Source organism: Erpetoichthys calabaricus, chromosome 1 (assembly GCF_900747795.2).
Source record: "Erpetoichthys calabaricus chromosome 1, fErpCal1.3, whole genome shotgun sequence".
Taxonomy (NCBI): domain Eukaryota; kingdom Metazoa; phylum Chordata; class Cladistia; order Polypteriformes; family Polypteridae; genus Erpetoichthys; species Erpetoichthys calabaricus.
In genome coordinates, this window is record NC_041394.2 from 233,960,968 (window position 1) to 233,988,174 (window position 27,207).

At 36.3% G+C, this 27,207-nt stretch overlaps 1 protein-coding gene across 1 annotated transcript; it reads right to left on the bottom strand.

The window, feature by feature from the left end:
• Nucleotides 1-2,511: 2,511 nt before the first annotated feature.
• Nucleotides 2,512-27,028, bottom strand: iqub (IQ motif and ubiquitin domain containing). The gene is made up of 12 exons (XM_028812574.2): nucleotides 26,640-27,028; nucleotides 21,336-21,470; nucleotides 19,194-19,361; nucleotides 18,920-19,095; nucleotides 18,397-18,552; nucleotides 17,961-18,171; nucleotides 14,825-15,000; nucleotides 10,416-10,586; nucleotides 9,457-9,633; nucleotides 8,556-8,804; nucleotides 4,846-5,031; nucleotides 2,512-2,845 (listed from the first exon to the last, which is right to left on the bottom strand). The coding sequence occupies exons 1-12, from the start codon at nucleotides 27,007-27,009 to the stop codon at nucleotides 2,660-2,662; spliced, it is 2,361 nt and encodes a 786-aa protein (XP_028668407.2). The 5' UTR covers nucleotides 27,010-27,028; the 3' UTR covers nucleotides 2,512-2,659.
• Between the last annotated feature and the right edge of the window lie 179 nt (nucleotides 27,029-27,207).

Here is a 27,207-nt window from a genome sequence, read left to right on the forward strand (position 1 = left end):
ATCATCTTCCACTTTTTTCTTCTCATCTTCCTGTCAGGTTCTCGCTGTCAGCTGATTTGCGTGGTTATATTTATTTATGTCCTTAATTACCCATTTTAATAATGTGTTTGGAATTCACCTCACAGATCACTGTGGCACACTTCAAACCATTGGCTACAAATGGAGCGAAGAACTGTGAGGCAACAACATTAACCATTTGAGAACTGTGCCACCTCTTTATTTCAACATTAAATTTCAAATAATTCAAACTATCTGGCAATAGAGATGTTCCTGTAGGCGCTCACTTCAGCAGCAAAGGACACTGTGAGAAGGACTTTAAAGTCACAGTGCTTACGGGCAACTGCAAGACACACCAGGAGAGAAAGGAAGAGGAAGTTAAACTGACGCTAAAATTGAACACATTAAAACAGACAATAGTTTTATGACCAGATATGAAGACTATTTACATTGCTCTGGCTGACCTGGATGATTGAATTACAGATCCTCATTGTAAGGGAAACGTATCAGACACTTGAAGAAAATACTTTATTGTTTGTTTATCGTATCAAAAGATCTTGACTATAGATTATTCTCCTCTCCTGCTAAATGAATCTTAGGCTGGCGAGGTCTGTTAATTTTTTAAATTAAAGATGGCCCACTTAAAGGATTTCTTTCTTTCCCAGTGTCTATATAAATACAGGGAACTCCAGTTTCTTTACTACAGCTTACCTGAGGAAGGGGCCTCAGTTGCCTTGAAACCTTGCATATTGTAATCTGTTCACTTAGGCAATAAAAGGTGTCATTTTGCTTCACTTTTGATTACATCTATAATGACTAACACAGTACATCATCCTACTATTACAAATAATTCAAATTAAAGGAATATGAAAAAAAATTAAATTGTAAAAATTAAGCAGATATTAGATAAGTGATGGGTGGGTACAGGCCCAGCTCCTTTGTGATGCGTATGTTTTATGATGATCACTCATCCACATTTTACACTAGTGTCTGCCCTTGTTTTGTATTAAGCTTTGCTGCCAGGCAACATAGTTGCTAGGAATTTGCCTTGGTGTTACAGACAAAGATACAGCATAGCAAAGGTAAAATACATTAAACACTACAATGTGCTCTATTACATTATCACAATGGTATACTGTATACATCAACAGCAAGTAACACTATAGTGTACAAAAATACAATAAGCACACAAAACAATGTGACAAATTATACTGTATAACTCCATTCATACCCCCATTCAAAACAATACTTTAAAAATTAACTTAATTTAAGTTGGACAAAAGTGTTTTGAAATCTGGGATCTCATTCTGGATTTCCTAATGTGTGCTTACTTTATTTAATGGACACTCAGATTTCAGGTTGGCTGCAGAAGTTTTGCTTTTCCTTCTTTCTGCCTGGGGCTCCCTGCTTACAGTTTGATTAATTACACTCTAATACATTTTGAAAGAAATTCATTGTAGTTTTGTTTTGGGATCACATTTTATGGAACTAACATAATTCTAGGAGGTCAATCCATTTTTTTAATACTGAAATTTGTTTACAGGCTTGCCCTTTACAGATAAATGTTTTTGGAAAAAACAGTTCATTGAATTTTGAATAGTTAGTTTGAGAGTTAGCCAATAAGCTTGGCAACTGTGCCACAATAAACAAACAATCATTTTGTTTTTTTTTTGATATGGGGAAAACAAGGTTTTCCAGCTTGTCAAGTTTCTCAAATTGTCAAGGTGTTTGAACATTTTCTTTTCTTAGTAGTCATTCAAGTTCCTGTTCAATTAAGAAATTCTGTTAGTTCTTTAAGAGAATGTTGATAAAGTAGGAGAAGCAGAAAGAGAAATGAGAGTGTGCAGCTGGGGCAAAGTGAAGAAAACAAGCCATAGGTAAAACAGGAGAGTCTTTATATGGAAACTTCTAGAGGCAAATGTTTTACTCTGTCTTAGCCAATCCCTGCCTTGTGTGCAGTTTGCTACATTAACACTAGGGGGTACTCTGGAGTGAACTGTGAATGGATAAATGCAGCATTTTTGAAATATTTTGCAGAAAGGTACAATACAGTAGATGCTGCTCTTGGGTACAGTACTGGCGCAGAGTCCAATTGCAAAGTTAGTACAATGATATGACTAAAGGTGGGTTTTGTTTTCTTTTCTCCAAAGTCCACACATCATGATTAAGATACTGTACATCTCAACAGTGTTTCCATCTATCTGCTAACCCACACAGTGGCTCTATTGGCCTTCATAGCATCCTTTCTTTATGTGCATACAGGGGGTGGTTTTGTTGGCTTTGGAATTCATACCTGTTGTCCAGTGTAACCATTTGAATATTTTCTCTTCTTTATCCTAAACGGTTATTTTCCACACTTTAACTCTAGTATAAATACAAACACATGTGCAACACTCAACCTTCCTTTTTGAATTTAAACATTGAAACCATTTCATCTTCCATTGGTTATCCACATTCACAGTTCAATAATAAAGAAAAATAAAAAAATGCATAGATATTGTAATAACACTTGAAAATTCTGAGAAGTTGTATACTTTAATAAAAAGGCACAATTAGAGATAGAGAATCAGATACCTGTAATAGATGATTCTGCAAGTAAAAAGACTCAAATATACTTTTTTAAAACAAAATACAAAGCAAATGTAACACTTTACATTTGTTATTATGAAACAGCACTGGCTCCTGGTACAGCATTCAAAATGGTTGCTACATTTGCATCTTTTGCAGAAGAGGAATCCTTGGAATCTAAATCTGTTAAATTCTGTGTCATTGATGTAATCCTGGAAAAGTATTTCTTTGCCAAAATGTGCCTCTGCTTGATCTTACGTATGAACACTACACCATAAGCCTGCAAAAAAAAGAGAAAACAAAAGAAAAAAGAAAATAACTAAAATGTGTTAATAATTAGAGAGATATTATGATTTCACTGGTGTCATATACAAGCTTTCTAAAGTAAACAGGTTTTGCATGAGCAGTATATGAAAAGACTACATTTTACCAATTCATTAACCAGCTGCTCTTTATCTTGTCATTGACAATCAATGGTCTAAACTCAAGACAGAAAAAGATGAAAACTGTGTATTTTGCGCAGTATAACACCTGGCATACTAACATGGCTTAACTTTATTATTTCATTAACTAGGGGGCTTCGCCCCCTGCTTGCTTTGCTCGCCAGCCCCCGTGTTTGGTTTTCCAGATACACACTTTTAAGATTTTTTTTCTTTGAATTGTTGCTATTTCATTAGTTTCACTTTTATTTCAGAACTTCTGTAAAAACAATATTTGAAATCTTTGGAGTCCCAATATGCTGAATCTTTTAAATGAGGTCAGTGAGACGTGTGTTTACTTTCCTTCTTTTCTGAATTTGCACTTAGATTATTCTTTTTCATTTTTGCTCTTTTTTCTCTTCAACGCTTTTGAGTCTCTTTTCTCCACGCTGTTTCTTCTTCGCTTAGTCATTGACATTTCATTTATAGCGTATTGTCCTTATACGCTTTATATGTGCTGAGACCCTGGATCTGTGTGTGCTCAAATCCTTTACATGATATTGGTTGTAAGTAGGGTGTGTCTTGCAAGAATCTTATGTTCTATGTCATCGCGAGACGGTCCTGGGTCAGTCTCTTGGCACAAAGTCTCATGTTTAAGGTCCTGCGAGATGCTCCGTGGCTATTCTCTTTCGTCTCACGGGTCTTTTAAGTGTCTTCCGTGATCTTAAAGTGAAGATCACGTCTCGTCTCCTGTCTTTCTCTCCCAGGATTTTTTTATAAGAGAGAGATGGGAAAGCAGCATTATGATACAGATGACTGCCTTACAGCTGCACAGTCACAGGTTTACATTCTAGCCTGGTCACTGTCTATGTGAAGTTTATAAGGTTTTTTTTTTTTCATTTCTACATGGGTTCTTCTCTGGATACTCCGGTTTTCGCTCTGCATTCTCAAGCATATTAGGTTATCTGGTTAATCTTAACTGATCTTGTACAAGCGAACCTGGTTGGGTGAGAGTGTACCCTGTAACTAGAACTCGATCCAGGGTTGGTTCCTGTCTTGTGTGCTGGTGGGATAGACTCTTCTTCTAGAAGCCTTGAAGAAAATTAAGTGGGTCTGATAAAGGCAGCTGAAAATAGGCTGAAATGTAATGTCAATTTTTTTATAACTTATAAAGATGCGTAAATATACTAATTCATCTATTTTAGAAGTTAATTAGAGCCAGAGCCTAAAAACAGGAAATGCAAGGCATGGCCCTATGCTGGATAAAATGCTAATCCATTGTTGGGCTCACATGCTCACACTTGTGGCCAATTTAGAATAAGTGATTAACGTGACATGTACAACTTTGACATGTTACTGAACATTAGTGCACCAGCATAACCACAAGACTGACATGCAAACTCTGTGCAGCGGCTGAGTTTGAAGTTGAACCCATTTCCATGGACTGAAGAGGCATCAGGATTCACCAGTACACCCCATTTCAGTTGTTTAAAATATAAGATTTTGTGATGCTAGGTTTAGAGTAATTAATTTTAAGGAAAGCCTGTTATTGTTTTCTTTTATGCATGGAACAAGCACAACCTCAACATCTAATTGACATTCATAAATCAAACAAACAACAATAAATAAGAAAAGAAATTGCTTGCACTCTGTTAGCCAGCAGGTGCTGTATATTTCAAAGGCATTTCTTTAGTGATGCATAAAATATGACTGGATTTGATCATTTGAAGTGTTTACATTGCAAAGGACTCAACTTCAATTAATATTCAAAGACTGTACTTGACATAATTGAAACTCCTCACATTATAATATTTCTCCTACATGAAGCAGGATCAAAAGAACAATTTTGTATTTCTCTTACCTCATCAACATTATCAATCGTTAAGTGTGCAGCTGCCTCCTCCTTGGTTAAAAGAACACAATTCCATGGAGACCATTCAAAATATCTGTCCCAGCGTACCATCACCAGGTCAGCAAGGTCGTCTGCAGCACTCAGTGCAGACTGGGCACCCCAGATAGTCTCAATAAGGTATTGCAAGTCTTCTTCCTAGAATACAAATTACATAATGAATCTGCTGCTTTTCGGCCGTAAAGTGTAAAAAGAATATTTTCAGTATAGAATATGAAATTAGATTTTACATATATTTCAGCAGTCATTTCATTTTTAGTTTGGTTTTATGAACTTTTCACAATACATAGTTGAATTTTTATTTTTGTGACTTTCCTTGATCACTGTTTATTTTGAGAGAATTATCAGCCTTTTCTTTTTTTTACAAAATTGATACTCAATGAAGATTGACATTGATCTACACAGTAAAAGCATTAACAGAAACATCTGCCCATAAGAATCACCTCTTTTGACTCCAGTCATCTATATGAGAATATTTTCTGAATATTTTGTAAAAAGTGTGTCAATCACATATTACCCAGTATTCATCTGCTCATGTAGCAGGCTGTTTACTTTGGCAGCACTAGGCATTTTAAACTTCAGATCAAGTACTTCACAGTACCTTATAAAGGCAGTTAATTCACACAATCTGCTATATATTTAGTAAATAGCTATGCTAGTGTACTTTATGTGACTAGACAGCTGCTTTTTGTGTAGACAAATTTAAACTTTGTTAACTGACATGGTCTAGTCTTATAGGTTTATGTTTTTTCGGCATGCCATGGTGCCCAACCTCTTTGCAGACTTCTCAATGAAAACAGTTTAAGAGAATATGTTAGTTTATTTTTCTTTAAATGAGTTCCTCAAACCAGACCATGGTGTACATCAATTACACACATGGTCTTGCTACTATTAGTGTGATGCTCAAAGTATTCTCTCAGAGGACCTTCACATTTGTGGTGAATTCTTTGCTGTGCATCCAGGTTCAAAAACATATTCTGCCTAAGTAGCTAACTGCAGTCATGCTCATTGGGCTACATAGGCTGGTAGTGTATAGCTATTTTGTTGAAAAGGAGAGGCAGTCAACACCAATATTTACTCTAAGGACAAGTTGGAATTAGGTTACATTACCCTGTGTCTTGTACTTACTATTATGCAATATGATTTTCTATTTAGATGTCAGTCAATCAGTCCTTTTCTAACCTGCTCAGCCCTAAACAGGGTCACGGGGGATGCTGGAGCCTATCCTAACTAGCAAAGGGTGTAACACAAGAAGAAACCCTGGGTATAGCACTTATGTTAAATTGTCATGTTTATTTACATTATTCAGCCACAAACTATAATTATTAATTTATTCAAAATGCTGAATGGAAATACTAAATGTCGCTCAGGAGCAGAAGCAGCACTAATCAATTAAAAATTGCATGCCATTTTTAATAGTGTATTACAAACAACTAAATTATTAAAAGGGATTCAAATTTGATTTTACATTTCTACAAATCACAATTCAGCATTTGTGTCAAAGTCTAAAATCAGAAATACATTTTGGACTTGCAAAGATAACTTCTGGCCAGAAATGCTTTTCATTCTTTTACAAATAATGTGTCCATCCATCCATTCATAAATTAATCTGCCTAGTCCACCAGAGTCTAACTTGACAGTATTAGATGCAAGACACAAAGTAAAACCAGACACATAAAAATCAGCTGTCTGAGAAGACAAAGATAAAAAAATTTTGAAAAAAAGAAAAAAAAAACACTATACTGTACCACAATCATAAGCTTTTAGCTATGACAGACAGCAAGGATCAAGAAAATATTTAGGAAAACCATAAGCAAAATCTGATGGGGGGGACTGAGCACCCCACAGTTCATGTTAACCAACACATTTTGAACCATTATGTATTTATATTTTCACATTTTACAGGTGTTTTTTTCTGCTTTGCTGTCTTCAGACCAGTTACACTTCACATAGCATTGCAAATAAGAACAATATGATTTATCAGACTGTTCTGTTACAAATTCTGTCAAATTTTTGGTAGACCTAATGATCCTACCTAAACTGCCATCTCTTGGGCTCTTTTCTGATTTGATGGCTTAATCTTAGATCAGAAGTCAGGACTTTCTTCTTCAAATCTAGGTTATTTATTGAAATATTTGGTCATCAAGCTTTGCTTTACTGTTTCACAAACAGAGAATAACTTCCAAACTATGAATAAATAACATTTACAATAGGTGAGATTAAGACAAATTAACTGACCCACTTTAATACCAATTTTCAAAAGACGTTTTAGTAACTAATTATTAGGAGGAGGGTCATTGTATTCTCCCACTTATGTAAACTTTCAACAGGGATATTTTCTGACTTTCATCTATGTGTACTCCTAGAAGATATGTGTGTAAACTTAAAATGCATGCACCTGAGCACCTCAGAAAGAAACACAAGTCAACATAGGCTACCAACAATTGGCTTATTTAAAAAAAAATAAACAAAAAAATTTCATTTCCACACATTTTAAAAATGTTTCAGTTTGTCAAGTATTTGAATTTAAGTACGGTTTAATTTTTGCTTTTTACTTGGCTTTTAGTTTAGTTTTCAGTTTGTTTAACAAAATGCTCTTTCAGTCATTTTAATTATAGTTTTTGTTAATGTTAATCATTTACACTATATTCATATATTGTGTAGTGAAAACGTCATGACAATTCAAAATATTATGAAGAATATTGCTCATTTCTGATTATGCTAGTTCTAATAAAGACATCTGGGGGTAATTAGTCTTCTCAAAAAAGTATGTTTATTTACAGCAGAAATTTCAGTTAGTACTACCTGCTGTCCAGCTTTAGTAACCGCATTACAACTGTATACTTAGCTTAAGTGAATTAAGGAAACAAATGGACATTTTAGAGCGTTATTAGCAATGATTATTTATCTCCTGCTTCTAAAAATGTAAAATGTTCTTTAACTTAAAACAGTATTGCAGCGTCAAGAACTGATGAATTATATAACAAGGGTGAAATAATCAGGTCATTTCTTAGGTGTTTAAAAAGGATTACAGAATTTAATACTCAGCTAGCAGGAAGACTGTAAACAATGAGCTGTGTTTCCTTTTCCCTTTACAATTTATTACTGACATGTATTTAAATTAGAGACCATACTGTAAATATCAAGCAGTGCAGCTCTAATGTGAGGCACATTTCCTCATGGAGAATACTCATAAATCATCTGTAGCTGGCAGTTTTTTTCTGTTTTGTACAACTGCATGGTGATGAACTTACTCCCCTCTCAACATTTAATCAAAAAATATGAAAAAGGTTTTAAGACATACGTCTCAACCCCCACAGTCAATTTCTGAGTAAATGGCCAAGGGTCTCTTTTCACCATTCTGTCATAAAATAAGCATTTTCTGTCAATTACTGAAATCCAAATAGTGTTAGCTTCATATTACTTAATATCACTTACACCATTTACAGAAAAGTACATTGAGTAAATGGCACTGCCAGTAATGTTTGTATTACATGAAAATGATTTTCAAAACAATTTAGTTATTTGTACAAAGTGGATAGATGATACATACTCACAAGCTTCCTCTACATTGTTTGCTGGGTGTTATTTTAAGTACTGGAATATTTATGTTACTAATTCAATTATTGATAAATGTTTCAGTAAATAGCAAATAGAATTACCTGAACCAAGAAGGCTATCTTTCCTTTTCTGGAATATTCAGTCTCTGCTTTTCTAAGATATTTCAGCATATTTTTGTATTTTGAAAAGTCTTCCCTCCGCCGGGCTTCATTGTCCAGCTTATTGCAATGTCGGCAACGACCAATTGTATGTGACTTTGTTGTCATTGAGAATTCAGTGGAGGGCAAATAGTTTCTACATCCAAGGCAAAAGTAAATATTTTTACGCAATTTTGTAGGATCCTGAGGAACCTTCAAGAAGATAAAAAGGAAACATATTAAATAAATAAATAGATACATAAATAATCTTTTTTTCTTTCAAAGAGTAATTGTCCTTTATTCATCTTTACTGCACATAATGCCTGTCATGATAAACTCAATATATACTTTCACTCCACAAATTCACATATCACTCTGGATGTTTTTTTTTTAATTCATCTCTGACCAAAATTTAATTTTTCTGTTTTTGTTAGGAGTCTGAGACAGAGATGCAACAGTAATGTAATAGATTAAAAGGATCAACGAGAGACAAAGACTACCAAAAAGCATCATCTGAGAAGGCTAAACTAAGATCCAAAAACAAAGCTTTTTTTTTTTTTTTTTTTTTTCAGACTGTATTTAAAAAAAAATTTCCCTTCAGATCTGAAACATTAAGTGTTTTTGTACTATACATTTCATATCATCATAAAATAGCAGAGATCTATTGTCTATAATACTTTAAAAAAAAAAAAGAAATTTATAACAGACTGAAAATGTAAATGGCAAAATATATATTTTTCTTATGGTGAAAAATCATCTTTAATGTCTCTGCTTTGCAAAATATACATACCTCTGTTTGTTTTGGCAAGCATATTAAGGAAATGATTAAAAGGAAGATGAGTTGCCAGGTTTTGCATATATGTACCTTGAGTAATCGAGTGACTTCTGGATTGAATGTTGGTGTCTTGATATATTGAAGAAACAAAGTTGAAATTCTTTTCCTAAGCCCCTCAAGGCTGGACTCCTTTATTCCTCGCATTAACAAGTCTGCCTCTCTGTCAATCAACTCCACAATTTCTTGAGTCAGTTTACAGTCATGCTCCTTAAAGAAAGTAGAAAGAAACCAATTTAATCAGAATGAATTTACTCTGTCAGCATTAGTTTAATTGTATTCATCATCAGGGTTTCTTTTATTTATTATATACAGTAACTTTATCATGATAGGCTGCAATGAACTACAGGATGAGATTATGCCTTGTGCAAACTACTGCTTAAATTAAATGGGTCAGTTTCACATCTCAAAACTGCACTGGAAAATTATGAATACAACTTATACAATTTATTAACAAAGACTGTTAGATAAATTATTTCACATATATTTAAGCAGTGTATATGATGTAATTTTAGGATTCACCAGTCAAACTGACACTACAGACGCTTTTAGTCAGTCATTTTCCAACCTACTACATCCTAACACAGGGTCACAGGGGTCTGCTGGAGTCAATCCCAGCCAACACAGGGCGCAAGGCAGGAACAAACCCGGGCAGGGCGCCAACCCACCACAGGGCATACACACACGCACACACCAAGCACACACTAGGGACAATTTAGGATCGCCAATGCACCTAACCTGCATGTCTTTGGACTGTGGGAGGAAACTGGAGCACCCGGAGGAAACCCACGCAGACACGGGGAGAACATGTAAACTCCACACAGGAAGCGAACCCAGGTCTCCTTACTGTGAGGCAGCAGCGCTACCACTGCGCCACCGTGCTGCCCCAGATGCTTTTAACTTGGTTAAATGTCAGGCACTGGCACTACCAACACTAATATGTTGCAAACATATTAAGAAACATTATGTTATTGAAAAATGTAAACAAATACCTTTACTGTATGTTTCAAAGTTAGCAGTACATCCAATCTTTCATCCTGGGTTAGATATTTCATATTTACACTTGTGTAAATATCTCTTAGCTCTCTTGCTCTGATTGTGTACTGTGTGTCCATTTCAACCATTTTACCATCAAATGACTTCCATTTCTTTGATTCTGCACACTGTAAAAGAAAGGACAATTTGATTTATAATGTTAGTAAGTACTTTTAAAAACTTTGTATTGTATGTATGTCAAACAACAATAGCATAATGTACACAGAATGTATAACTAAGCTACTCAACAAATACAGATAAAATAAAAAAAATTATACAGTATGCATATTATGGGCTACCAAACAGACACATATTTTGAGTTTTTGAATATATGAACTACAAATATGAATATATTAATTAAATCCTATTTATATAAAGACACTACCTATATATATAAATTCAGACTTTAAACATATAAAGTTAGTTATGAAAACAAAGTCAGTTCTGAATATATAATGTCAGTGTCTAAATCATCCTCTTTAATAAAATCCCTGTGTGCGTCCATGTGTTCGTGTCTTCTAGTGAAGTGCGCATGCGCGGGGTAGTCTTTAATAAAGGACATCATTGCTGGGGAGAGTGCTGATTGGATACTCGCGGCCGCACACATAAAATCCGTTGCTGGGGAGACGTCACACATACAATAATCAGCTGCACGCCAGCACAGATTAAAATACTTGCTGGGGAACTGCACAGTACTTGGTGGAGAGACGCTACAGCCACGATTATCAGCTACACGCCACACATTACATCAGTTCCTGGGGAGACTCTGCTGATTGCCCACTGTTGTGACAAAAAATTAAACGCATATTACAGACAAGGCGGAAGTACAGGGAAGGGCGGAATGAGTGTCAGAATCACCGGCCTCTAGCAGATGCTTCAAAGGCTGCATGACGCGTCACACAAGACAGAGAGGGCGGGACCTATAAAATATCGCGTGGCTGATCCAATCGGATTTTGGGAAATGAGGGAACACCTAAAACATAAGGCACGAAAAATCCAATCGGGTACTGATATGCGGAGACCAGCTTCCCCAAAGAGGTGGGATTAGTGTGCGTTGTTGTGCAAGTGTTCACTCTGAGGATGTTAGATTTGCGATTAAAAAGCTTGGCCCGGTAAAGTGTAAAGTGTCAGTCGTTGAAGGGGTTTTACTAAATATACGAATTTTCATGATATTACAATAGGATGAATTTTAAAAGTGGGCGGCATGGTGGCTCAGTGGGTAGCGCTGCTGCCTCGCAGTTGGGAGACCTGGGGACCCGGGTTCGCTTCCCAGGTCCTCCCTGCGTGGAGTTTGCATGTTCTCCCCGTGTCTGCGTGGGTTTCCTCCGGACACTCCGGTTTCCTCCCACATTCCAAAGACATACAGGTTAGGTGGATTGGCGATTCTAAATTGGCCCTAGTGTGTGCTTGGTGTATTGGTGTGTTTGTGTGTGTCCTGCGGTGGGTTGGCACCCTGCCCGGGATTGGTTCCTGCCCTGTGTTGGCTGGGATTGGCTCCAGCAGACCCCTGTCACCCTGTGTTCGGATTCAGCGGGTTGGAAAATGGATGGATGGATGGACTTTTAAAAGTAGATTTATTTTCGTGCACAAAAAATCCATTGCTGGGGAGACACCACATATACATGTCCTCACAGGTGGCGCAGTGGTAGTGCTGCTGCTTTGCAGTAAGGAGACTGTGGAAGATTGTGGGTTCGCTTCCCGGTTCCTCCCTGTGTGGATAGCGCTTTGAGTACTGAGAAAAGCGCTATATAAATGTAATGAATGAATGAATGAATAATCAGCTCCACGCCAGCACAGATTAAAATACTTGCTGGGGAACTGCACAGTACTTGCTGGAGAGACGCCACAGCAAGCTAAAATAAAGAGAGGCAGGATAGGAGATCTTCAAACAGACACAGCACATCAATCAACAGCCACAGAGGAGAGGATAAATGTAATAGTAATTATACTTACTGTATTGTCATATACGTTTCTATTTAATTTTTATTATTATTTTACTTTAGGCTTCTTGCAAAAATATTTTTGACAAAAAAAAAAAATTAAGGCAAAAAACAGAATGAGGTCAAGGTCCCTTGCCATTTAATTCAGACTGTTCCTACTAATGTTTATGCACTACTGTTCTAGCACCCGTTATTGTAACGGGCTTAATGTCTAGTATATAATAATTGTCTGAAAATATAAAATCAAATTCTGAACATATAAAGTCAAACCTAAAAATGTGGAACTTGAAATAGAAAGTGAAGAAGGCATTTACAGTTACAACATATTGCTTAGTACTAGGGTGTTGTACCGTGTTAGCCATTATGAATGTAGAGAAAAGCCAAGCAAAATGACACCTTTTATTGGCTAACTAAAAAGATTACAATATGCAAGCTTTCGAGGCAACTCAGGCCCCTTCTTCAGGGAAGATGTAATTACAATTGTTTATATCTTGCCTGAAGAAGGGGCCTGAGTTGCCTCGAAAGCTTGCATATTGTAATCTTTTTAGTTAGCCAATAAAAGGTGTCATTTTGCTTGGCTTTTCTCAACATATTGCTTAGAAAAATACAAAAATATCATTCAGCTAATGTGTTGAATGTTATGTATATACTCATTGTCTTTGTAGACCAAAGTTATCGATGAATTTTTTACATGGGGACAATACTAGGCATACATTTGTTAAGACAAATTCATTGAACATAAAAATGTATCATGTACATATGAGATATTATCCTGACTATAAAATTACATTTAAAAAAACAGCAGTTTGCCCTTCAGGTTTTGTTGAGCATGTTGCAGGCTTACTTTTTTTAGCAACTATATCTCAACTGGCCCATTAAGGGAGCATTAAGATCTGTATGAGTGTTGTGGGATATGGCCGGCCATTCACCTGCCAGATGGAGCCCTCCCTGCAGCATGGAGGTGCCCCAAATGCCAGCAGTGAATCATGGACAATGGAGTCTCTATTCACAACCCTGCTGGATACTGTGGGGGCCGCCAGAGGACGCTACAGGGAGGCTCAAGGACTTGTATTTCCCCTATAACCCGGAAGTATGTCTTAGTCACAGCGACAGAGGAAATTACGTACTTCCGGGATTAAGAAGAAGAGCTTTCACCTGACCCAGAAGTGCTGGGTAATCACATGGACTGAAGGATCAGAAGCACTCCCGGGTCAAAAACTTTAAAAGGACTCTGGGAAACCCCAGCAGATTGAGCCGAGTTGGGAGGAAGAGTGACTGAGCTGCTGGGAGGTGTGAAGGATTATTGAATTGTGATTGATTATTATTTATTATTGAGTATTGTGGAGTGGGGGTGCTTTGTGCACATGTATTAGTAAAATAAATTCATATTGGACTTTTATCTGGTGTCTGGCGTCTGGTCTGAGGGTTCAAGGGGACGACAGTGCCCCCTATCTGTCACAGTTTCCATAGTTCTTACACATCCAATTTGTTAATGCAAACTGCATACAAAGTAATTTTGTGTCTCACAGTTTTAACAAGGCAGGTTGTAGTGACATTATTGACACATTTATTTTGTTAGGCTGCTTTATCCAGTTAAGTTGGGTAAGGGAGTGGGGTATAGTAACTTGGAAGGCACAGCAGAAACCAACCACGGGCAGAAAGCCATCCCTGCTCTGGGCACACTCACTTAACTCATATTGGTACAGTTTAAAGTCACTGCTCTTGCTAATTGGCATGTCTTTTAATTGCAGGATACAAATGTAAATGGCACCCACTTGTTTTTACTAACTACATTAAGGAGTCTAAAAAGTCCTCTCATTAAAAAACCTTGGGTGGGAGGTTAATTTCAATTTCCATTTTGATACTTTGCTAAATAAAACATAAAAAACGGTACTTGTAGCTCATACAAGAAAATTAAAATACAATTGCATTAAAAGAAAGTTATAGGTAGCTTTAAAAAACAACCTGAAAAGGTTAATTTAAAAATGAATGTCATTATGAATGGCAGAATGTTTCATAATGACATGTAGAATGAATAACAAGCCTTTCTCTTGTCTTGAGTCTCCACTTAAATTATCTATGTGAATACAATATTCTTAGATCCAGCTAGCTTATTAAATGTTATATTTTTAATACTGCTGAATGTAGGTTAATGACTTTTGATTTTCATCTTTGCTTATACAACCTTAAAACTGGCAAAGATTAAATGTCACCCTCAACACATTTTACTTTACATTTGTTTAAGGTTCCCTGGAAACAAGTTAAAGCAAAATCAGTGTTTGCCCAAAAAGTGGCTCAGACAAATATTGATGCATATTTGAAACAAATATGAGAACCATGAAGACACTTACTCCATGGTTCACATAATTTTTTAGATCTATCTAATAACGTGTAGTGGGCTATGATAGGTAAATACTTTTTCTAACCTTGTCCAAAAATGCTTGCACTGACTTCTTATTATTTTCCTCATCTGCATTCAACTTGTGTCGTCCAATTGATGCAATAAGCTGTGCCTCTTGGTCCAGCAGAGCACACAATGCAGCCTTCCTTTCTGCACCAGTAAGAGTTGCATTGATACGGTCTGTTTCTTCTTTTCTCCATTCTAAGAAAATAGCATTTTTTAGACTTATAAACCTCATTTCACACAAAAAAATACATTTTTCAAAATCCCCTCTTATTCAAAGTAACAAAATAGGTCTAGAAGAAATATATCCAAGGAATCCTTCATTCTGCTTTATATAAGCAGATACATGTAATGCTAACAAAGCCAGGAAGCAAAACAAAATCCTGATTAGGTGGCCATGCAATGAAAGTGTAGGCACATATTGAACTATACATTTGTTCTGTCACTAAGATTTAAGTTAAACCTCTTTTTTTGTTTTTTTTTTTCATTCAAATTCTGTGTGATGAAAAACATTTAAAAGATGTATTTAGTAAAGAGAATTATGCATCTAGCAAGATGACAACGTACTCTTATAAATTATGCCTTTAAAATTATCCATTTATGTTATGCAATGTGTATTACAAAAATGCTGTTAAAGTAAGTGGGTCAGTAATATGCTTTGTCCAAGTTCATTATGTTCACCTGAAGGAATGATGACACTTGCCCTTCTATTTGCAGTTCAAGATTTGTAAAACCACTGTTATAAAGATAATTCTTATCCTTCATACAGACAACCAAACCAGACCCCAACTTGCAATTGGCAATTTACATTCTGTTTCTCTCTGCACCAAAAAATTAGACTTCCAACTTAAAGAACAAATGATTGAATTCTCAGAGCACATGTATGCCTTAAACCAATTGCTACCAGTTCATTGACTATGGTCCATCCTTAACAAACAAAAATATGTGAACAGATGCATGAATGGTTAAGCTATTGTTAAAAAAATATAAATAAATAAAGGTACAGAGGAGGATACATCTAATCACATTTGAGACATACTGTACGGAATGTCTTAAGCCAACATCACAATACATGACTTCTAGTAATAGGGTATGTCAGACTTAACAGTTGCATTTACTGATCTTGCTGCCAGACCATGTTAGATTGCATGACTAGAAATCACTGGGCACATCAAATTAGATGACTCAGTGATAAATGTCCAGCATAGTTTCACATTTCCAAAGTAGCACAAGCAGGTCCCATTTTCTGACAGCCAATAACCTGCCGCCTTCTGAAGCCAGTTTCTCTGTGAAGGTTTACAGATATGACAAATTCAGTCGCAATCTCTGCTCTTTTTTAGCAACCAAATGTGGTAAATAAACATGAGACATCAGACAAATGAATCCCTCTTCTCTTTGAAAGGTATAAAACACCTGCGTTCCTTATTTCTCATAGCTGAATTATATGCATTATACTTTTAGGTAAACCCTTATTGATTGCCAGTTCTCATGCAAACAGAGTCCATCCCTATGACTTAAGAAAAAAAATCAAACCTGTATGATTTTGTCAAAGCACGTTGCAGACCGGTCTGACTGAGTCATTGAGGATGTCAGACTATGCGATTGACAGTCACAGGAGTGTGTCGCAACTGCTCCTGACTTACTGAGACAATTTAAATGAAGTCTACAACTGAAAATCGCTGGAAAAGTCATGTAATGTGACATGGCCTTTACTGACATGGAAAGTTCTCATTGTAATGTAATTTTTTAAAATTAATTAAAACACATAAATCCAGAAGTATCAAAAAAATCCAGGACACAAGCTTTATCTTGTATGTTTAAAGACAAAAACCAACATGTTTCCAGACAAAAAAGTGCAAGTGAACTCTCTCCATATCTTGTTAAGAACTCTTCTATCTCATCAATCCATTTTGAAACAGTATCAGTGAACTGTTTAAATCTATAAATTTTCTTTACTTTTTTCAGGGGCCACTGCTAAATGTAACAACAAGTAAGACATCAAACCAGTTGCAGGAGCTGTGAAGCATGAGCACTAACCACTAACTACAGAGAACACTATATAAAAGCATAAAATCTGTTTTATGCAGGTGAGCAATATCATTCACAAACTACATCACAATAAATATTACACAAATTATATCACTGCTTGGGATATATTGAGGTTATTTTGGAACAAGATATTAGGCCATCCACTTTTAATAAAAGCGGTTTCCCAAATTAGTTTGCAAGAGAAACAAATTATCTCAGCAGCAGCAGCAGCAGTTGGTGAAAGGCAAAAAAACCTGTGAACTGAGAATTGATAATATGCCAGGCTGCATGCCTTTTGAAATTGGGAAGAAACCTGAGACCCAAAAGAAAATACATACAAATACAGTGAGAATGTAAGAGAAGATCTGTGATATGGTTTGTATATTTGTAGCTAATAATCCACAAAGGGAGAAAATGAAACATGTATCTTAAAATAGCTTTTTTTTTATTCCTAAGCTTTCTACAACCTACCAGGTGTCATTATCAGAGGAAAATGATTGGACATACAGGAATCAAAGGCAATATATAGCAAATGAGGGGGTGGGGGTGCAAGGGAAGGGGGGGGGGAATCAAGAAGGTAAGGTTCGACATAACCTTCATACAGATGGAATCTCATTCCAAAATCAATTTACAATCCACGTGAAATACTAATACTATGGCTGTGCCATCTTTATATACAAAGCCTTAAAACAAAGAAAACAAATTACACATTTTGGAATATAAGAAAAAGCTCGTCATTTTTAGTTGACACTTATGAATGACTGATAGTATTTGCAATTAGACAAAAATTCCCAGTCTTATAATATCCATGCATAGTGGATCCAGAAAGCTTCCATACCTCTTCACTGAATACCTGTGTCAATGTAACATTTCAGTTTTTTATTTTCAGAAATTTGATAAATCATCTAAAATCCTGTTTTCGATTTGTCATTCTACTTTGTTGAGTTCTGCTTGGTGTTGGGGAAAATGAATTTAAAAATATTTAAGCATAAGTCTGCAACATAGCAAAATGTGAAGAAAGCAAAGGGGCCTGAATACTTTCTGAATCTACAATATGTTTTAAAACCTAGAGAACCCACTGCAAAACCATTTATTCATAAGTGATATATGGGATTTCTGTTGGCACTTACTCTCCAATGCAGTGTAGAGAAGTGCAAAATCTTCTTTTGTTTTTGCATTGACCCTCCTCTCATATTCACTTTTTAGACGGTTTTCTTTTTCAAGCTTTTTTCTCACAGCTTCCTGCTCTTCCCACTCCAGCCACAACGTTTTCTGTCGTCTTAGCTCCTCTACATATCTGGTAGCCAACCATCGCCGAGTATATGTTTGTATGACAATTGCCTAAATATTTTTTAAAATAAACATTATACAAACAGTAGCTAATTAAGGAACACATTCCAGCATATTTGTGTAAGTGTAATTCATATCCAACAATAGATGGAATACGGACAAAGGTAGTTTCGCATGAAAACCAAAAGTAGGAGCCAAAATAATTATGAAAATATTTTGTTTTGTTTTGAGCCAAGGAAATTAATTTATGCACACTTTTTACATAAAAACACCTACTGCATTTGTTCTTTTCGTATTGTATTCTTCAGAGGTTACATATTTTCCTGGTGATACAAATTTGTCTGTCATGTTTGACACATAGCATCCAATCTTGGTCATCTGTGTAGATGTTGTGTTGTTTGTCTGTTGATACTGAGTCTTCTCCTTAACAGTCTAAAGAATTAAAGAAAATATATTTTTACATTTCAGCCCATCAATTGTGTCCTTGCATTTCTTATATCAGGCACTATAACAGATTAAAACACTACAATATATAAACTTAAATAATGTTACCATTATAACTCTTACATCTCATTTTACAATACCCTTACATCAGACCAATGTTAATTACTTGTGAAAATGTGCAAAATGATAAAGCAAATCAGAAAACATAACACCACATAATTCCAGATTCTTGTTTAAAACTAAAACATTAAAAAAACATGACCAGATAATTAGAAACTGAGAGCAATTTTCATTAAAAAAATAAATGAGAAACAGAGACATATAGAATAACATGTTAAATGAAACATGACTATACCTGAGTATCTCTGCAAAATTTTTCAATGCCATTGTCAGGCCTTCTTTTTGGGACTGTCTGCACTGCAGCATGATGAAATTCAACTCCTGTAATTTTATGGCGATATCCACCCAAAAATGGTTTGCGATGTGTGAACCTTTCAATTTCAACAACTACATCCTGATAAGTATCAGTAGCTAGATGAAGCAGTTAAATAATCATTATGATAACTTCTCTATAATATACAAAGATTCACATTGAGAAACAGAAAAAATACACAAATTATTATACTTACACATTTGAACACGGACGGTTATTACATCAGGCATACTGTCTTCCTGCTGATTTTTAAGCGGTTTAATTGGGAAGTTTTCCGGATCAGTAGAGGACATTTGGAGCTCAATGGTACCAAGGGGTCTTACCCCAAGGTCCATTAGAGTTTCTGAATCTTGAACTATACTTCCTGTCCATACAAAAAAGAACAAAAAAACTAAGATTATATATATTTTACTGTCATCTCTTACTGTGCGATTTGTAAAGAACATCCATTAATATATTATAATAATTAGTTTATCCATTTCTCTCTTGAAACCATTTTTTTTAGTTCAGGAATATGGGTACAATCCAAATGAATATCCTATTAAAATAATTAACTGCAGCAAAATATGCTTTTGAATTATAAATTCAAAAGGCATCATTTCAAAGTTTTGAACAAATACAGCCAAGTAGTGATTTTCACTGTAAATGTTAACAGCAACCCGGTGACTTCATAAGCTTAAAAAGTTTTCAGTTTACTCTTCTAAAAAATAAATTTATGTTTTAAATCTGAAAGGTGTACTAAATGTTACTTTGACTTTGCTGATACTCAGTAAGATTTCAAATCTGCAAAACCCTTCTTGATTAAGTACTAGGGATGATTGAGTTATAAATGGTAATCAGCAGTTAATTGTTAGTTCCGTCTAGACTAGAAGTCATTATACCAGTAAGATGATACAAGTCCAGTTACCATGGCAGGTAGATATGACTAGGCCAAAATATACCTGAGGACATCTGTAGGCAGGTATATTGAACTTAACAGTAAATGACCTGATAAAAACAATGATAAAGCTCAGCTTACACTGAATTATTTGCAAGATTCTGTGTGCTAAAGAAAAAACACAAGAATATCACAAAAAGATCTGAATTACACTGGTTTTGTGCTTAATACAAACAAATCCCTTTCAGATTTCATTAACACAACAATCTACTGTAAAATAAAACAAGGAAACAACGTGACAGATGCCTGAAGATTTCTGGTAGGCATTTGGAGTCTCTAACTACATGCCAAGGTACCAAGGTATAATCTGGAACTTTGGAATGGCTTTTCAGACACAAGAAAGCTATTTACTGTAGAAGATAGAGAGAAATGTGTAAATTGTTTGGGGCCCAGCCTTAGTGGAGTGGAAGGCCTTGGCAGCTGACCTTTGAACACTCTAGGATCAGGAGTGTAATTGTCTTTCAGAGGTCAGAGTAATGTTTTATATTAACCACAGGAGTTTTGGTTTGAACCCAAATCACAGACGTAATTCAAGAGCTGAAGAATGTAGCTACCCAATGAAGAAGAATAAGTAGCTAGATAATATACAAATAATAAGAAGTAAGTAACAGTTTTCTATCTGGAGAAAAAAGTGAGATTCAGAGAGGCGGGCAGGGCCGGATTTATATGAAAAGAGGCCCTAGGCTATTCCACTTATTAGGCCCTTTCACCTTCCATTTTTAAGTTTGTAAATTACATGAGAGATAATAAAATACATCATTACTGTGATATATATCAATATGTTAAATGAAACATGTTGTGATTGGTACTAACCTGTGTGGAAAATTAACGCGTTGATCTTAACCAATACATTTTTATGTTTGTTTATTAGTCATATGCGTAGAATTTCTCATTTTCGGTTCAGTGTTTTAGTGTTCACTGTTTTTAGAATAGTGTAATTTTAATTTTGCTAACAATTTAAATGTAGGCCCCTCTTGATCTTGAGGCCCTAGGCTGAAGCCTAGTTAGCCTATAGGAAAATCCGGCCCTGGAGGCGGGATAGGTCATGGTTTATATTGCTGTTAAGTAAAACTGAAATGGGGCATTGCCTTGTAGTAAGAACACTTTTCTAATATCAATCGTTTTTCATAATGAATGTAAATTAGCAAAACCACTGTAAAGAAAATTGCATCATTAATACATATTGTATGTAACTAGTTAATGCAAACAGATGTGATAGATGATACATAAACAAGAGGCAAAGCATCTCAAATAAAAATCTTTCTTCTAATGTCCTGCAAAAGAATACTGTAGTTAAAAAAAACTCACACCTGCAAGAAAACTGTAATCAGATGATTAAATTCAGATTTAGTAGGTGCTGGAAAAAGATGAGTCAACTTTTGATAGAAATTAAGGTCTTACCACTGGACATGATTTGTATCACACTGGAAGGTATCTTCAGTTCAGTGGCAAAATGCTCCTTTAGACTTAGAACAGAAAGTCCAGTTGTAAAAGCCATTGTCATGACCTGCTCATCCGGCATCAGCAGTATCTTAACTAAATGGGAGCAAAAAATACATAAAGGTGCGATAAGACTTAGGTTGATGTGACGGTCTCATATGGAATATTAGGAAACAATGTGTAAGCACAGGTAACATAGTTTATCTGAGTGTGTTACACAAAATATTAAACCTAATTAACGAACAGATATGTGAAGAGAGCAGGCCAGGTGGTGCTCAGGCACCAGCTCCTTTATCTCAAAGTTAAAACATATCCACATAAACTTGTTATACTGAGTGACTTAAATTAAAAGGGATGCTGCCCAGCACATCACAGTGTAGAAAATCGCACTGGCTATCACAGAATTATAGAAAATGTGAAGGATGCCACTTACCATATTAAAGGAGCACAGTCTCCTAAGGAAAAAGAGCCTGCTCTGCCCTTTCTTCTACTGTATACTGTAGTTCTTCTGTGTTCCGATATCAGTCCAATCCATCATTAATATGGCCCCACAAGTACCTCTACATGCACTCCTTGAATACTGACTGAACATTTGATGTGGTGAAAGTCAATAACTAGTTCCTTGGTTTTGCTGATGTTAAGATGCAGACAAAACTCTTTGCATGCAGAAACATTTTTCCTCCTGACTTACTGTTTATACTCTGTTTCATCCCCTTTATCAATACCCCCATGAATGCTGAATCGTCCATCTCCATGTCTCTGAGTTTAGCCCTTAACAGGGATGGCTGCCAGCTTTGTCCAGGTAAGAATAAGCCTTGTGGAGCAGATACATAATCGCATCTTCCACTCCAATCTATGTCTGATAGGCACACTGCATCGGATCTAGGTGGTCTCCCATAAGAGGACTCATATACCAAAGGACCAACCTCTCAAAGGTCTTCATGATGTGAGACGTAAGTGCCACTATTCTGTAGTCAATAGGTGACGAAGTGCCTGCCTACTTTGGAACAGGAACAATGCAGGATTTTTTCCATAGCAGCAGCACTTTGTGAAGCCTTAGGGAAAGACTGAACAAGTCACAGAGGACACAACAAAGTTGGTCAGCATGGGCCTTAAGAACTCGAGGACTGACTCCATCTGGTCCCACAGCTTTTTCTGTGTGTAGCATCCTCAGTTTTTCTCCTTATTTGTTCTTCAGTTATAGACAGTCTACACTGATGGCCAGAGGTGGACTTGTTACAGTAACAGCAGGTGATCATGCTAACTGTTAGTGCAATTTCAGTGCACAGCTTGCTGAGTATCACACTCTGTCCACCTTATATGCAGCTACTCCTGATTTACCTTTTATGGACACCTAGCTTATTTACGTGGAGTTGCCCAGGTGAGAAAATGGAAACATATCAAGTAAATACAAATTACATATTACCTAGCATTATTACCCTTAAACGTGTTGTGTTTAGTAAAAGCCTTGATTAGTGGTGGAAAATGTCTTTGCATATTTATTATACTTGTTTTTTTCTTCTGGTGCAAAGAACGAAAATAATTTTAAAAAATAACTCCAGACACAAAACAGCAAATTTGGCTATGACAAAACAGTTTGAGAAGTGCTTGATTAAAGACAAAGATAAAGTTGTGATGAGGAATCAAATTTAAATATCTCAGTTTAAACACAAGCCTGCTAACCATCACAGCACAGTTACACCATGTCAGGGGTGGTTTCTCTGTTGCCAGATCACGCTGTAGTTTTTCATACCATTCACTGTTTTGGAAATGTGGCACTATTCCTCAGCTATACTTAGATGTTATTTCCAAACTTTGCAATAAATTTAAAATAGGAAAAATGATTATATTAAAATAAAACTGATGATCCCACTTTATTAAAAAATTTGACCACTGAATCTTGTCCCTAATGTAGGTCAAGGCCAAAAGTTACATGTACGTCATACAATTTCAAAAATGACAGAAACAGAGCTAGACAAGTTGCAGCAGTGGTGTAATAGTGTAAGACTACAATTTTGACACCAAACTACAATAAATATCTCTAAAGAAAATATTGTCTGCATCTTTTGTGGCTTGGAGCAATGCCATAAAACCTAAAGGAAATGCTTGATTACAGAAATGTTAAGTGTAATGTTCGAGAATCAATGATATTTTGATTGCAAGGAGATTATGTTAAACATCACATCGTGAGTGGTGATGTTTTGTTGTCGATCACACTGTACAATGTCTTGCCATTCACTCCAATGCTGAGCCATTCCCACTGGCTCCTGGGGGTGCAAGGCTGAAAGGCACGTTAAAAATGTGACTTGTGGTGAGAAGTACCTGTGTATCAAACTTGTGGCCGGAAAAATATCCACAAGATCAGACTGTATCTAACAAAGTATGCAGCATGACAGCTGGTCTAGGATTTGGACTTGTTATGTCTGGACTACCTCAACTCTATGTTGATAGGAATACCAGCATGTGTCACCAGGTTGCAGCAGATGATTCAAAAGGCACTGGCACACCTGGTGTTCAACCAGGCGAGGCGGACACATGTCACTGCTTCCCTTTACAGATCAATACATTGACTCCCTATAGCAGCATGAATTATGTTCAGAACCTTGATGTTTTCCAACAGAAGAGACAATTGATCAGCACCTATATATAAGGAGACATTTGTGAGGTCCTATGCTGATTCTCAACCACTCAGGTTTGCAGATGCCACCTCTACATGGTTTTAAAAAGTGTTTGAACCTTATATCTCTATTATAAAAGGAAATCCTGAGACAAGACTTTTTCAAAGAGATAATTTCAAGTCCCGCGAGACAAGACTTTGGCCATTAGATTTGCTCAAGTCATGCCCACCCCTCAACCACATTCAACCACGCACACGGCCCTCTCACCTCTCATTCATGTGAATGCTTTTGACAGACACAGATTCTGCTCTCTTAGCTCTTATAAATTTTTACGTTTTCCTCACTTTAAGTTCCCAATAAAAGAAGACTTAATATGTCCAAATCTTATTGAAGAATTTCATCCCGGAGGGTTATCAACAGAAGAAATGAGTACACGGGCAATCCTAGCACCGATAAACGATGAAGTCGAATGAAATAACGCGAAAATTGTCGATCGGTTACACGGCAAATTGGTTAAATGCGTATCAATAGACTATGCTGAAACAGTTGGTGGTGATCATGCGGAAGATGAAAACATCAACTTACAATATCCCGAAGAATATCTACAACTGTTAATACCACCTGTTCTTCCACCAGCGAATTACTGTTGAAAGAAGGATGTATCCAAGAAAGGTAATGTAGTACATCTTACGCGGATAACATTACACAACAAAGGAGATCTTGATATGCCATTTGTATTAAAACATTAACAGTTTCCAGTTAGAATAGTTTTTGCAAAGACAATTAACAAATCACAGAGACAAACATTTGAAAAAGGCAGTTTATTTATTAGAGAGAAATAAACGAAATTCACTCACGGGCAGTTATACGTTGCGTTGTCACGATGAAAGTCCAAATACAGAATCAAAATTCAATGCGATATTGATGAAAATTTCATTAAAAAATGGTTTTTACTTAAGTTTTACAGTAAAAGTGTAAGTATAAAAAGTATTTGCGTGTTAATTTCAAATCCAAATAGAATGAAATTGTATAACGCAACGAATAACTCTACCGCAACATGAAACATAATTTACTTTCAAATTATTACATTTTACTCTTTTTTAATATGGTTAATTACTCGCTGTAATGTAAAATAGTTCTATTATGCATATGTAACAATTCCCATGAAAATAACAATCTGTTTAAATTGTACATCCGCATTCCCATAAGTGAGTGGCTTAACCGCAAAGTGGCTAGCACATAGTGCCGGACCAGGGGTTGGCCAGCAAAATGAGCAGGGGGCAAAGCCCCCTAATTTGATAAATTTCTGTCTAACTGATATTAGCTGTTAGGATTTTATTGTCTACGAATTGTAACTCACTTGCATTTTTGTTCTAAACCCTTCACTGGAGATGAACAACTTTGTACCATGACCCCTGGATTCAAAACATCTGGATCCTCCGCAGTTTGTCTATCAGACACACATAGTTGTGGAGGATGCTCTCTTCTACATGCTCCACAGAGCCTACTTCCACTTGGACAAAGCAAGTGCCACAGCCAAGATAATGTTCTTTGATTTCTCCAGTGCTTTTAACGCCATTTTGCCTCATCAAATGGGGAAAAAGATCAAGGAATGGAATCTTGAAGCTTCCACAGTCTTCTACATTATGCTGACCCATTTTGTAAGTTACTTTGGATAAAAGCATCTGCTTAGTAAATAAATGTACTGTAAACGTCAAACAAAACTGTGCTTAAGAAAAAAGACATTGTGCTTTAAAGACACATATTTTATGTCTGATTGCTTGTCTGTAAATGAGTGAGGCTTTGATCTACAAAAAACAGGTTTAAATGACGCACAGATAAACTGTTAATATAGAAACGAAAATTAGTTTACACGCCTATGTGGTTAACTGGCAAGTCAAAACCATGATGCGGATATGAGAATTTGAAAATTGGTGAATAGATGGAGAAATTAAAATAATGAACCTTCTTCTATTATTTACTTCGTTTTCTTCATAAAATGATTAAACAATATCAAACTAATCAGTACAGAATAAACATTATAAATTTACTGGCCTTAAAACTATTAATATTTAATATTACATGTGCGTGCAGTCGACATTAACGTAATATGTCAAACTTTATGTAGAGAAATCTCCGTAATGTCGCTCGCTTTGAATGGCAGTAATAACAATTAATTGATAAATATTGTGTGAAAGTTCGCCTGATATCCAAAATTAATATATGCTAATGGCATATTCCAATCACTTATTTTTTTAACTTATGCAAACCCAGTATGGTGTTAAACAGCCATGGCCTGCCATCAACCAGCGTCCCGTCCACCGCTTCCTACAGGGATCGACTCGATTCGAACTACTGCAGCGTTACGCAATCCTGAACGCAAGGATGGCTGTCGTATACTTCACTTATTATCACTGAATGCTCCCGCTTTTAATGCATTCAGTGCACTTACAGTAGAAGGTCATTTAACCTGCTTGTACTTCAAATGCACGGACAGAAATATGTGAAACTGACGCTGTACTCAATATTCATTCCTTTTAGAGGGAAGGTTTAAACAGAGCTACAAATTACATATTTTTGTATGTAGAAGATGTAAACTCACGGCGTGCTTGCTTTGCTGTGCGTTCGAGCTACAAACTCGTTTTACCTGTCACCGTGGCTTGCTGCGCAGCTGCCAATGCAGCGTTTGTCTCTCCGCCTTCCGAATCCTCCACCTCTGAAACACCTCGGCTACCATGCTCAGAGACTTTAAAAACTTCGGACAGACCTTCGAGGTTTTCGTTCCCGGCAGACTTTTCCTCAAGCTGCACCAGTGAAGTGGGCGCTGCTTGTGCACGAGCAGTAGTGGTAGGAGAATATCGAGGCTGCGCGCTCTCGGGATCGCGCTTTGTAAGAACAGGCTCTTCGCTGAGTGGCTCGAGTGGGCGGTTTTCAGTCGTTGGCTCTTGGTCGGACAATTCGGCATCTTGCTCGGATGAGGATTTATTTTCTAGTTTAGCTTCGGTTATTGGCAGCATTTCACCTTCTGGTGGTACTGAGGCTGACGGCGGTTCCTTTTCACTAATTTGGACTTCCCCTTCATCGCCAGCGTGGGAAGAGGTGTAGTTATTTCCAGCTGGTTCTTCACTATGATCAGAGGCTAAATTATCTTTTGTTACTATTTCATTTGCTCCTTGTGTTTCATGTTCCTGATCTGAAGCAGCCTGCCGTTCGAA